Source organism: Dermacentor silvarum, chromosome 3, assembly GCF_013339745.2.
Source record: "Dermacentor silvarum isolate Dsil-2018 chromosome 3, BIME_Dsil_1.4, whole genome shotgun sequence".
NCBI lineage: Eukaryota > Metazoa > Arthropoda > Arachnida > Ixodida > Ixodidae > Dermacentor > Dermacentor silvarum.
Genome location: NC_051156.1, coordinates 166,015,783 through 166,029,179, shown reverse-complemented (window position 1 = coordinate 166,029,179; position 13,397 = coordinate 166,015,783). Strand labels below are relative to the sequence as shown.

Here is a 13,397-nt window from a genome sequence, read left to right as displayed (position 1 = left end):
AGAAGCACAGGTCTCCGTCATAAACCTAGAGCACACGAACACAACCAAAAACATGAATGAAAGCGTAATAAAACAACGATGAGCAACGACTGCGGTTTACCACTATTGCAGTAACGCTAACAGCAGCAGAGATATGCTAACAGCATCAGCGAATGACGCTCAGAGCGGCGGGGAGCTACGATTGAAGCAGTGCCAACAGCGACAGAGTAAGGTGATATCAACAAAGCTGACATCAGCAAAAACAAGACCAAGGGCGAAGGGAAACAGCAAACCAGCATTGGATCTGGTCAGGTTTGTCAACATCGTCAACAGGTTTGTCAACATGTCAGCATCGATAAACCTAGGGTAGGGGGTAATTTCCATGGCACTACTTGGTAGCAGATTCCAATGACTGATTGTGAGTGTGGAAAAAGAATTCTTCTAGGTAAAATTGCATAGGCAGATGAGTGTCGATGCCTTTAAATCCTTCGAGGAATGGTTTCGAAGAGGGAGAAAACTGGGGCAGGCCTCGTTATCATAAGGCCTGGAGAGCGCGCGAGTGTCCGGCTTGGTCTTCACTTAGGGGACCTAAGCTCAGGGGACCATAGGAGACTCAGGGCACCAAAGCTGTCAAGCTATAAAGAGCTTTAGTTGTAAATATTCAACTGTGCATGCTAGACTAAAAGATAAGCCGGGACTGATAATAAGAATTAGGTTGCATACTGCCGACGTAAATTGAATTTTACAATTACGTCGGCTCCAGCATTCGGGATACGAGTGGTCCTTTTTCATTGCTCTCAATGAAAATTATATGGCAGTGAGCTAGCTTCAATTGCAAGCAAAAGAAATGTTCGCTGAGGTGAAATAAAAACTTTCGAAGTATCAGTGTAGCGAATTGAAGTATACGTGTAATGATTTCAAATATATGTATTTGCCCCAGTACTCTGTACGTAAGCGCTTATTTCTGTTTTAGTTTTTAAAATGGCCGTATTTGTGCTCTGAACGCGATATACGAAATAAACGAACCGGATAGTATAAAGTATAAACCAAAGTTGAAGCAGCCGTACCTTGGTGTTTCATTTTCTTGCATAATTGAAACAGTACTTTGGCGATCTTCTATTAGCCGTTTTTCATCGGAACCTATCTGTTGACCACGTACGCCAATGGGGCCTGAAGGAGACAATGTAAAAATAACTTTATTATGAAGCATGTGGCCATGTGGACAATTGTCATCCGAATGCCAATGCACGTAGAAACCGCTTAGAAACCTCAACCGCATTGTTCAAAGAAACACAGCTACTCTGTGTTTTATTAAAATATAATTGAAGAGAGGAAATTAGTCGCCCTACAAGCTACTTTACATGCAGCAACGGAAGAAAATTAACATATCGACTGAATAAAGTTCACAAGCTAAGCGCAGCAAGCATAAATACAGCTATGAAGAGTGCATGAGGTCCTCAAGGTGTGCCACATGTCCGAGAATTTTATTCAATACCGGAGAAATGTAACATGCATGAATATAAGTACTTGAACCAACTTACCGTTTTACATAGCTCCCAGTAGAACACAATTATTTTTTTTTGAAAGTTAGGCTTTTGCAGCTGCCACTGGTGCATTGAGCTAGTTTATTGCATTGACTCGTTGCAATTAGTGCTAGATATAGTTACTAACAGTCTGTTATTGATTCATGTTCAACAGGTATACATCATATACACCGTGGCGGCGAAAGCTTTTGTAGACGTTCAGGGACGACCTGATTATTTAAATAGTGCGCAATTTACAGACTGCAGCCTCCCATGTTTTTATTAATTATTACGCGTAGTTGAGCCTAATTGCAATGATAAGCCGATCCGCAACGCTCTTTGTTAGTTGGGTCTAAGAGTCATGTGATGGGAAGCATAAAAATCGTCTTTCATATTGTTTCTACAGCCGTGCCATGAGAAAGGCTGAATAATAAATTACAACTTTTAAGGGCGAGTGAAGTGAGGAACAAGTAAAAATCTGACATCCGTGTGGCTGGAGACACGTTACTAAAGTTGCTAACCAGGGCAAAAGCGACACGCTGGTTCTTATAATATATCCAACACAGAACTCCTTGAAATAGGAGACGATACATGGTATTACAATTTCCCATAATAAATATGGCCTACGGAAGCAATAAAAAAATGCTTTGCTCATTTTTAAGTAGAATACAGTAGGCAATTTTCACAAATTGTTGAAAGAAGTTGCTTTCGGCTAGTCATTCTTCCATTTGATGGGTACGTGAAGAGGATGCCTGCCTGCACAAAACAGATGCCGGAAATCCAGGGAGTGTACTCACTGGGCTTCGCGCCAAGGTTTATTATCGATGGTTACGTGCTCCACAGCCACAACCTGTAGCTTCGATCGAACTTCCTAATTTAGGCTCGGCAGAAGACTGTCAATGAATCCTGACCGCCTTTTTCGTCAAGCAAGTGGGAAAAACGCTTGATTTGAGATCGTCTTACAGTTTCATTTCATTTCATTTCATTTTTATTTCCTTAAAGACCCCCGAGGGGGTATTACATAAAGGGTGGGTTTTTTTTTACACCGATCAGTGCGATGATACATCTGATATGCATCTGATATGATATGAGTTCTTTATTTCTTGAAAATTACTCTCGCAGAATGACTGCAATATATGGCATGGTGTTGCTTATGAACGCAACCTTTGTATGATATAGCCTGCTACTGTTGTCACAATTGTACTAACCCCCATTTGTTTTCTGCTATGAGGTCCCTCCGACAGTTTTTACTTAGAGACCTCCCACTGTGCAATTATATTCCACCTTTTTTACGTGCACTACTGATGAAAATAAATTCAAATTGCTCAGTCAGCAGTGCTCAAGCAGTGCTCAGTCGGCACTGGGCCTTGGAGGATAATTCGAAAGCAAAAAAAAAAAAAAATGTCGCAGTTTCGCCCGAAAGGCGAAGCATCAATTGCGATAGCAAATTGGTAGAGAGCTATTCGGAGTAGGGATAGTAGCTTTATCGGCTGCATAAACTTGGACACATTCGCTTTCTAACTGAATTGACAAGCGTGGTGTCATCGCGCACAAGAAACATGAATAGATCACACTGAATGACCGCAGACAACGACTGTCAAAACGCTGGCGCAGCCGCTGCAGTGGGCGAAGAATCGTGCGGTCTATCGCTTCAACGGAAACTGAGCGGCGAATGCACAGCGCATACAAAGGTCAGAGCCGTGGGGAGATAAGAGACGGTGCGGGCGACCGCCACCACAGCCAGTGCAAGCGTATTTGTTGGCAGAGTAGAAGCTGCAACCCCCCCCCCCCCTCCCTCCCTCCCTCCCTCCCTCCCGCGATGCCTTCCCGCTTTTTGATTTCGCGTGGGAGATTGCGTTGCCAGGTCTCCTTGCGCTCGGTTGCAAGATACGCATTTGGTGCCATAGCACAGCGTCGCCCCGCCTTGCTCCCCCCCCATACCCCCACGGGCTTTCGCGCGACGGTCGCGTTTGATTTCCGCCGTGCGTTGGCTCTCCGTGATAGCGCGCGTCCCCCGCGCCCTCTCACTCGCGCATACGGCGCGCGGCGACGATTTTATCGCCCTTGGAATCTATACGGAGCCTCACGGCGACGGCGACGGCAACGACGACGGCGACGCCGACGGCAGCAATCTGGTTGTAGTATCCATATAATTGCTATCGCAATAAAAAGAACGAAATAAAAAGAAAACGCCATCAGTCTAGCTCGTACAGCCAGTGGGACAATTCGCGCCGCCATGAAGCGTAGGCATGTAACATGCACCGGCACTACTTGCGCGGGACAAATGCGCACTCGCAGACTTTCGCTTCGAGCTGCACTTGATTGAAAAGGTTCTCGCCGCATTATCATAATGCGCGAGACGCATGGATGATGGCGCGCTCGGACTATCCCATTTCATTGGTTTCACGTGGTGTACTTGCGGCAGAGGTGGGCCAACCTCACGTACTCTTTGTCGCCGAGCGGTCCCTCATCTGGTCGACAACGGCCATGGCGATCGGAATCATGATGGATGCGGCGGCAATGTTGGGGATCCACATGGACAGGAACATCGTCACCAGCATTAATCCGAGCAAGAGCCTAAATGAAAGAGAAACATTCACAATGGCAAATATCAACCTATTACTACAGCTATAGTCGCGTATTTAAGTTCCAGCGTTGCTTGTTTCACCAGAGCACGTGTTAGTTTCCGAATTTCAACGCGCCAGTACAAATTGGATTGACTTTACCCATATTTATTAACACGTAAAACAACTTTCATTATGCTTAGCTCTGCATTATGCTATGCACTCCTGTGTCGTTTTCGTCTTCCACTCAGACGTAATTCAACACGGTGTCCTGTTGCCAATTCGCGCATGCGAAGTCTAGTTTTTTTTTCTACCCTTAGTTTAGCTATTTGTTGAAACGTGTTTCTGTTTTTAGGGTATATTCGTATTTATATGAGCTAGTTGTCTGCCCTTTACCGTGGCAGTTATACAGTCATTATGTATTGAGAGGAAGCTTTAGCTTGGGCGATGCCGCGTATTCAAATATATGTAAAATGCAGAAATGCTTTTCTGAGATAAACCTTGGCCGCTTTTTACTGAAATTTGTTGCATTTAAAGAGAAAGTTGATTTTTAGTGACTGTTGGAAGCAGCATTCTGAGTTAGCTAGGGCCCCAATTTGTTTACAAACCTTGCGGGAAATCGATGTTTGATAAAATAGAAAAAGGAAGTTACAACTGCCTAACTCTGCCCGTAAAACAGATATCGCAGTTCTGTAAACTGTATCCGTTAGAACACCCAAAGCGGAGAAATTCGATATAATAATTTATATCTTACTCGAATTTGTTGCTTTCTTAACAGGAGTATTGCAGAAGTCCTACTCACAGATTGCATAATAAACCAATTTTGTCCGCATTAGATTTAATATTAGGTGCAGTTTAAAAAATCGTGTTATGATTTTTCATTGCTGAGTTACAGTGTTGTAAACTTATTAGTTTCGTTTCCTGAAAAGTTACGACTTCCAAAAATGTTTATAAAACAAGCCAACGGCTTAATTCGAAAATACGCTTCCAACAGTCACTAAGTTCTGCCTTTTTCTTGTAAATACAACACACCTCATCAAATTTGGTGCAGTGCTTGGCGCGAAAAACGATTTTTTTGCATGTGTTTAGAAAGGAGCCATCGAGCTAAAGCTTCCTCTTAAAACGTTTCTTCTTCGTTCGTCCGGATATGAAGTGTGTCTTTGTTTGCGTCACCGCTTACGTCACCCGGCAGCGGACAGCCAGCCAACACCACCTAGATAGCACAGGCCTACACACTCCGATCTATGACGTCATGCTACCTGGCCCGAAATTTCTATTGCCAAGGTTGCCGTGAGGACAGCGGTGACGTGAAAATCACCGTTGCTTACGCTTTTATTTCAGAACACGGAGAGGAAAGATGGGGAGTTTAACTTATTGAGAGTGATAGTATCCGGTTTGCTACCCTGCACTGCGTTACGGGAGAGTGAATTAGCAAGAGTTTCAGACTTGGCGTTTACATATTTGGCCGATAGTGGTGCTACTTTCTGAATGCGTTGCTAAAAACAGGACAATGTGGTCAAGTTGGAGAGCCACTCACGCAATAGAGTCTGAAGTGAACACGTTTTTGTGTCCACATACAGCTACAGCATGGCACGATAAGAAAACGGTGATATCAGTTTTTCCTGCTCTCCCATGATGGTCGTGGACATGAACTAAAACTGTATAGCGGGTCATAACATGGCAGTGCGCAGTAGGGACAATGTGGTGTTATCATGCACTTACAATGACAGGGAGACGACTAGGTATACGATAGAGTGTGTTTGATGATGTTACACGCCAATAATCTTGAATGTACAGCCATAGAAGCAGAGATCGTAATTCGCCATTTATGATTTTAGTGTTGGGACCGCATTAAGAATGTTGGGTTCGGGACTGAATTTTCGGAGAGAATGTTCGAACGGACTCTCCAGTTTGTTTCGGCGCTTTCAAACTGACAATTTGAGAAAAACTAAACATACCTATGTAGCTCATGCCTAGTCAACTGAATACTTCTTTTTTGTTTTTTATTGCAGCTTATTGCATCGATCGGATATCGTTGCAAGCTAATAATAAACGTGTGAAGGACAAACCTCCTGGATGCTCTAATGTAACCACTTTTCATAAATGTTTAATGTTGGACTTTACATTGCAGTTTTGAATTTCACCAGCATTGTCTTTGCTTTTTTTCTCATATATATATACCGAACAAATATGAAAATTTGCTTCTTGACATTCCTGAGAGGACGTTGTTGCCCATTAGCCCACCAAAATTCGGCCTCTAAATAAGCTTCAGGTCTACAGTCACAAGAAAAATCAGAACTCTAAACATTAGAAAGAGGAAATAGAAAATTAAAACGATAACAATTCACACAGACTGTTCCGAATATACGCATGACTAGGCGAGTAGCCTGAGTTGCGCCCACAAAAATAATTGCAAGGAAAAAAAAAGGCTAGGTTAATAATAATGTGTTGCTGCGCGCATTGAAGGATATACGCCACAGAATAACGGTGTTTCAACTTCGTCAGTCGTACTAGTGTAACCGTAACTAACGCACCATCGTCGGCAGCGCCCGTACGCACATTGTACTGGTGCGCTGTCAGCATAGTGGACATTTAGAATACCGTGTGACTGTGTTTACCGCTTGCAGCCACCAGCTTTCCGGCGTGTCAGTTCAGTCTGCACGCGACTCCCAGATAGAGAACACACTCACCTGCGATTACTTGTCCCTATGACAAGTAAAGACTTGAGCGCGATCCTTTTGTGCAAGTTGCTTGTTTCCACGGCAACTCCCAGCATCATGGCGCACACCAAGATGATTCCAATCTCCTGCAAGTGCGCGCACTCCAATCACCTGATGCAGTTGCGAGTCAATAACTAAACATGCAGTTCGCAGCGATGTTTTTTTTTTCTTCTTTTTCTGAGACGTCACTCGGCTACTTTAGAAGCAACGTCTTGCGCATCTGGCTTGTAATCAGAGCAAGTAAAAAAGAGGGCAAGAAATATTGAAACAACGATATTTTCCAAAATATTGTTAGTGCATTATTTATTGTTTTCTTTTTACTTGCTCCGTAGGAAGCAGCGATATCTATTTAGTTGTCGCAGTTGCAACATAAAACAAAATAAAAGCACGATTGAGCAGGAGCAATAGAGCAACTTCTCCTATAGTTGACGTAGTTTCCGCGAAAGGCCCTTATTTCGCCATCCGCCCCGACGGTACCACTGCTGGTCTGCACTCCTGGGCCTCAATATTTCCGTTCACTGTCAGGCTACACGTTGCAAACAGGGCTCATGACAACTCCTCCGTATGTATATGTTTATTTACAAATATACATGCCAAGAACAGCTTACGGAGCTTCCAAGCTCCAGAAGTTCGCACGGCTCTCTCCCTTCACAATCCCCCCCCCCCCCCTCCCCGTTTTAAATAATTCGATGTTCTGAAAGCACGCAGCTGTCACCAGGACGAATTGCTGGAACGAATAAGCCAAAAAGCTTTCTTTCTGCTACCCCTATTGGTTCCTTTCGCTCTTTCCTCTTTTCCTCTGGCTACTCACTGACATTGTGGATTGACAAACACAAACTAACCAACCTTTTCTGTATGTATCTACAGAAATAAATACACCGTTCATTCGTAAAATAGGCAACCCAGCAAAAAGAAACAGCACGAAGAAAGTACACAAACAAAAGCAAAGGAAATACATTTGCTCTACATTTTTAGAGTCCCCTTCGTTACCCGGCTCGTGCACTCGAGCAAACTACACGCAGAAGAACGTGCCATGTCGCAACTAAAAAACACGGGCGACTCGCTACTCTACGTGACGAAGCGCGCCTGAGAATCGCGACTCTTATCTGGCCCCCAGCTTCACAAGGACCGCGGCCGGCGCGCGCCTTCTTATTCTTTGTCCAACTCCCACGACACACTGGGGTGAGCACCGCGACGACCGCACGTGCTTGTCGACAACCTCGTCTTCGGGAAAGGGCGTTGATCCGCGCTTAGCCGTGCGGTTAGAAACACGTGCACGTGCGGTAAACGACCATCGGTTTGTCCGATGCCTGTTATTTTCTCTAAACAACCTACTTCGCTAGCCGATAGCGTGCACGTACTACCCGAGGCGGCACACATATTCAAACTTTTTATGCCAACTATCCCTATGCGTCTACATCGAAATAAATAAAAGGCACAAGCGACGAAGGTCGTCTAACTTAATGTCCATGTTTTATGGACCCTGTTACACGCTCAAGCTTTACCCCTTCCCGTGTGTCCCTAAATATGCCTGTGACAAACAGTGATATTTGGTCGAACATGAAATTCAAATAAGTAGCTTACGTTTAGGTAGAACGATGATACCCGCTGGGATGAAAGAATGCCGAGCAGAGGAAAGAGTACGACGGGCATGAGCGACGTGATCGCGAGAGGGATGACTTCTGCCGTCCAATAGAACGCCATCCACAGGATTACGTAGGCACACCAGCCCGCCTTGAAGAAAACAATAAGAGTAGCATCAGAAATGCGAAATGGTCGCCCGGGGGCCATGCGAAAATATTCGGGGAGCCGGTATGGGGCCTGTCGTGGGACAATTAGCCAGCTCTCTTTTAGCACAAACGAACCAGCAGGTAAACAAACAAACAAACGCTTCCACCCATAACATTGTGACTGAAAGGACTTGCGACAGCAAGTTCACGTCTTTCTTCCGCAAAGCGCCGCTGACTTAGACGCTCCGCCTCATCTAAGACTGTTTTATAGGTGCCTGTCGGCGAAGTTGCATTCGCACGGTACTTAGATATATATACTACGCACCTTGTTCAAGCTTCCGGATTCTCTGCTGCGTGCTACTGTGGTGCCGTCTAGCATGCACTCGGTGAGTGACAGCTCATGCCTCCGACGTTACGGTGCCTACAATTTTGTCTTCCTCTGTATCTTTCTCTTTTCTTCCTTTTTTCTTTTTTTCTCTATTAATAATACGACACAAAAGACGATTTTGGCGTGACGACGCGAAAAAATGTCATCACTACTCATACATAGCTTGAGGGCAACTGAAATTATGTGGGTCTACACATATCAGAGGCACATACGGCTTAGCGTAACCACTAAGTTATTTACTGCTTGGTACACTAAGTTACTAAGTCACCTACTTATAGTTAGCGTACACACTAGGTATAAGTAGCTGTCGCAAGTAAGAGGAATCACATAATATGCAAACAGCGAAGTTACATCACTGCTGGTGTGGCGAACCAGTTTATACCAGTCAGTCATGCCAGACCGATTGTTAGCTATGGCAGTGATCGAGGAGCTAACGGAAAACTGGCGACCCAGACGTCACTCTTTGTTCACAGAACTATGCATACGAGAAAACGGCATGCCTTTATTTTTATATTTTTACCACAACTATTAGGGTGTGTTATACAACACGTTTGATCTTTTTCTTTCGGAGATGAGGGGAAGGGGACATAAGATCGAAGTTAATAAGGGGTGAGACGAGCCACGATCTTGCAGATGCTGGGTTGAGGGTTGACCAGGTGGTGGGCGTCACGTTACGTAATAGCTGTGCCTTAATAGGTAGACCGCGAAGGCTGCATCGACTCCGCGTTCCAGTTGCGCTTACAGCAATCATTATGTTTAAGGGTGAGATCATAAATGCACACCTTCCCTCCGATGACGAATCCCAATGGAAGGAAGAGTATGGGGGCTGCGAATATGGAGAAGAATCTCCAGCGAAACCGCGCTGTTTGGATGATGGACATGGCACCAAGAAGGCCGGCACCTGGAACATGTCAAAGGCGTATGTGATCATTGGCATACGGAGTATAAGCACGTCCTAAACGCTATCATCATTTCCTAATTCTCCGGAACCAAAAATCAGTTCTCCGGCATTGAAGAAAAGTTTCGGCAGAACCCATCTCCCGATGACTGTCGACGTTAATGCATTTGGCATTAAATCAATGTAGGGGACACAACGTATTGTCACCGTCGAAGCGAGTTACGTATCAGGCGTTTTCTGCAGCGGAATACCTCTTTTGCGCTTGGATGATGATGATGATGATTTATTGGCATCCCCTTTGAAACGTAGCGGTGAAAAATAGTCACCTAGCCTGCTTAAGTTAATCAGGTATGCAATACATGCTTTTCATTCTAGCATTTTTATATACCTCTCCTTGATCCTTTTTCTCTTCCTCAAAACGCCTCTACTACCTTGTACCGCTACCTATGCCTGTAACGGATCCGGTCGTATTAATCTCTTACCTGCTGTTTTAACAGCGAAGCTGTTTAAGCCGGTAGATGCGCCGATAGGTGTGTGGACAAAACCCTCCGCCTGGCGCTGACGTCCCATGCGTCGCGTAGCAACGCCTCGCCCAGCTGCGCCGAGCCTCGCAACAGGTGCGGGAGCCGAGCCATGACGTCATCGCACACGCCGCATCGCTTCGCCTTAGCTCTGCCTAGCCTTGACGCCATCACGCCATGCGAATCGGTCGCCGCAGCTGTGCAGAGGAGGAGCTAAGCTGTGACGTCAGGGTCCCGAGGGGTTTATATAGCTCTGCTTCGCCGCCACGTCACCATCGCTGCGGAGGGGAATGGAACGACCGAAGAACACCGTCACTCCCGAGGAAGGGGAAGTGCGGCGCAAAAGACAGCGCGCCGCTACTCGAGAGCGGATGAGATGACTTCGGGCCGATCAATGGTATTGCGCCGGCGAAGTGGCGACTAAATGACAGCGAATGACAGAAGATCCAGAGTTTCGATCCCGCGATAGCGAGCAAACCTTTTGAGCAACCAGAGGCGGCGCCAAAACGTTCCGCGCCTGGGAGACCTGGATAATTTCCAGCGACAAGTGCAGAGAGCCATGGGAGGTGCCTTGAAGACGTGGTGAACCGCGACATTGCGTTTATGCAAAGCGTTCCCGATAGCGTTCAATATTGGCAGGATTGCAAACGAGACGTCTTTGACATGATTAGGCAGTTAGAAAAGCCTCACGCTTTCCTGACTTTATGTGCGTCGGAGGTTCACTGGAACCGCTTGATCGGCGTCTTGGAACGACTGCGCGCCGGAACGGTGGGTGGGTCCGTGCGTACGGTTGACGAATTGACCAACTTGGATCGGGTCGATCTCTGCAATAACGACCCAGGGACCTGCGCCATATACTGCAACCGCATCTTTAGCGTGATACTAAACATTCTGAAGGACCAACGGTGCTCCTCGTCGAGGCCGAACTACCTCGCAAAAAACCTCGCAGAAAACTTGGCCGAGTCTCGAAGCATAACCACGCAGAAACTTAGCCGAATCAAGAATAAGCTAGGTGTCGCCAGCAGCTTTGCAGTTTGCCCAGTCTTTACACCACTAGTGCGAAACTGCCCCACATTTTTTTTCCACCAATACTCTAAGCGTCTCTTGCTTATCTTGACTGCTGATCGGTTGATGATTCCGTCCACTTTTAATCGAAGCGCTTCTGAAAGGTGTACGTTACCTACGGGTGGCACTGGTTGAATTCCTTCGCATTCCTTTAGGATGTGCTGAATGGTTTCCGCAATTTCGCTGCAGCATACGCATGCCTCATCTTGCTACGAATATTCGCTCCGGTATGTTTTCCCTAAGAACACTCGGCGCCATCTAGCGCTGCCGCCTCGAAGCCCGTGCGTGGCTTCCTAAATACATGGCGCGCCAGTGCTTGCGAACACTGAGAAAGGCGTCATATGGCAACCGGGTTTCTCTCTCGCGCTTCTTTCTGGACATGCCGCGTCATCTAGTGGCACGGCCGAGAAGTCCGCGCGTGGCCTCCTAAACGAGAAGCGTGGCGCGACGGTGCCTGCAAACACTGAGGATTGGGTTGCGGTCCTTGAGGAACCCTTGTGAAGTGGGTTTGAATCCGTTCAGCATCGAATACATTTAAGCCATCTTGTTTTTCGTTGTAGAACGGACACACTTTCAGTGACTAATTGTAGACAGTCGCGTGGCACATTTTCGTATATCGCGGGATTTCTTCCAGGCTTGGCACAAACTTCTATAAGGCATATATTGAGCAACAGCAAGTTGGATGGGGACTTTTTCAGGATGTTCTACATTTTTCTTATTGACCCTTTTGCACGGAATGTAATATTTGAGAAGCTGATTAATAAATAACAACTAACCATCTAATTAGGTTAAATGCACAAAAGAATAATCGGACTTGCTCCGACCGACAAGAAACAAATACCTTGGTTCGGTCCAGCTACGTGACACAATTTTGGTATAGGTTACGCGAGACACATGGTATAGTTCACGTGACCTACGTGACCTCAGTGAAAGTACGCTTACCATCAATCACTGACCACTAACACGGCCCAGAGTTACACGTATATTCCCTTTAGAAACGAAGCACTTAAGCCTGTTCTCGGGATCGCGCTCAACTATGAAGTCGCCGTCTGAGGCTTAAAGGGGCCTCCAGTACTATACAGCATCGCTTCAGCTCTAATGAAGAGCTCTAGCTCGTGTTGGGACGTCGGGCAGCGTGACCGGGGTAGACCATGTTTTCTGCCGTACCGAGGCCACAGGCTGAAAAACGAGGTGACGAAGAACGAAGAAAGAGGTTTTTATAATATACAGCTATTTACACGCTGTAGTTTCGAGGGCGAAAATCTGGCAAAAGCCCTTCAGTGCCCAGTGCGCCTGGTTCAAGTCGAGGGATCTTCGGCGTGTCTTCTGACGTGGTGGCCGGAACCGGTCCTTTGAATGGTCGAGAGCTCGTCACTTGGCAGTAGCATGAGCCTCCTGATTCATAGGTAATGTCTCGAACGAGGTGGTGTGATCTTCAACTGCAGTGAAGCCTGCTCCCAGGGAAAAGCGCAGTAGCGCAAGGATTCGTGGAGGAGCCATTGGAAGGAGCGCGGCTGGCGTTGATCCCGTCGAGAGGCCTCCGCAGGCCCGGTGTGGGCCCCGGCCGGGACACCTTCTTAGGCGAACTTTTCCTTAGACGATGGCACTGTGTTAGGGCACAAACACAAACGAGGCAGTTATTGTGAATGTAACTTGCCTGCAATGCAGGCCGGGACCCCGCTGACCCCTGTGGCACAATGATGTGGTATCACTGCCTCCTCTGCCAGTTTGTTTCATAGTCTTAAATGTTCAAGAGGCTTCCGTCCGGTCAAGGAAAGTGTCACGTCGCATACCAACACTTTGTTTCCTTCGTTTCAGAGCTCGTCAGCTCTCCCATATTTCCATCGTGCCAGCTAGCGCTTTGAGATGCTTTGTGAAATTGCATCACCTTCAATATCGTACCAGCTTACCTGGTTGATAACGTTCTCTAACAGCCTAAGTTTTAATTGAACATGCTGCATCTTTCAATTGCCAGAGCACAATAAATCAGTCGTCATGCCATCATCGTC

The 13,397-nt window shown here is 46.3% G+C and overlaps 1 protein-coding gene across 2 annotated transcripts in view; it reads right to left on the bottom strand.

Annotated features, from left to right (window-relative positions):
• Positions 1-13,397, bottom strand: part of LOC119445997 (solute carrier family 13 member 2) — a 30,719-nt gene that overhangs the window by 15,149 nt on the left and 2,173 nt on the right. Inside the window, exons 2-6 of one of the 2 annotated variants that reach the window (XM_037710298.2) lie at positions 9,687-9,805; positions 8,371-8,520; positions 6,757-6,872; positions 3,949-4,079; positions 1,047-1,149 (exon numbers count right to left, since the gene is read on the bottom strand). In XM_037710298.2, the coding sequence (XP_037566226.1) occupies positions 1,047-1,149; positions 3,949-4,079; positions 6,757-6,872; positions 8,371-8,520; positions 9,687-9,785 (599 nt within the window). In that variant the 5' untranslated portion in view covers positions 9,786-9,805. The remainder of the gene's footprint in view (positions 1-1,046; positions 1,150-3,948; positions 4,080-6,756; positions 6,873-8,370; positions 8,521-9,686; positions 9,806-13,397) is intronic. The other variant, XM_049663801.1, reaches the window with a different exon arrangement.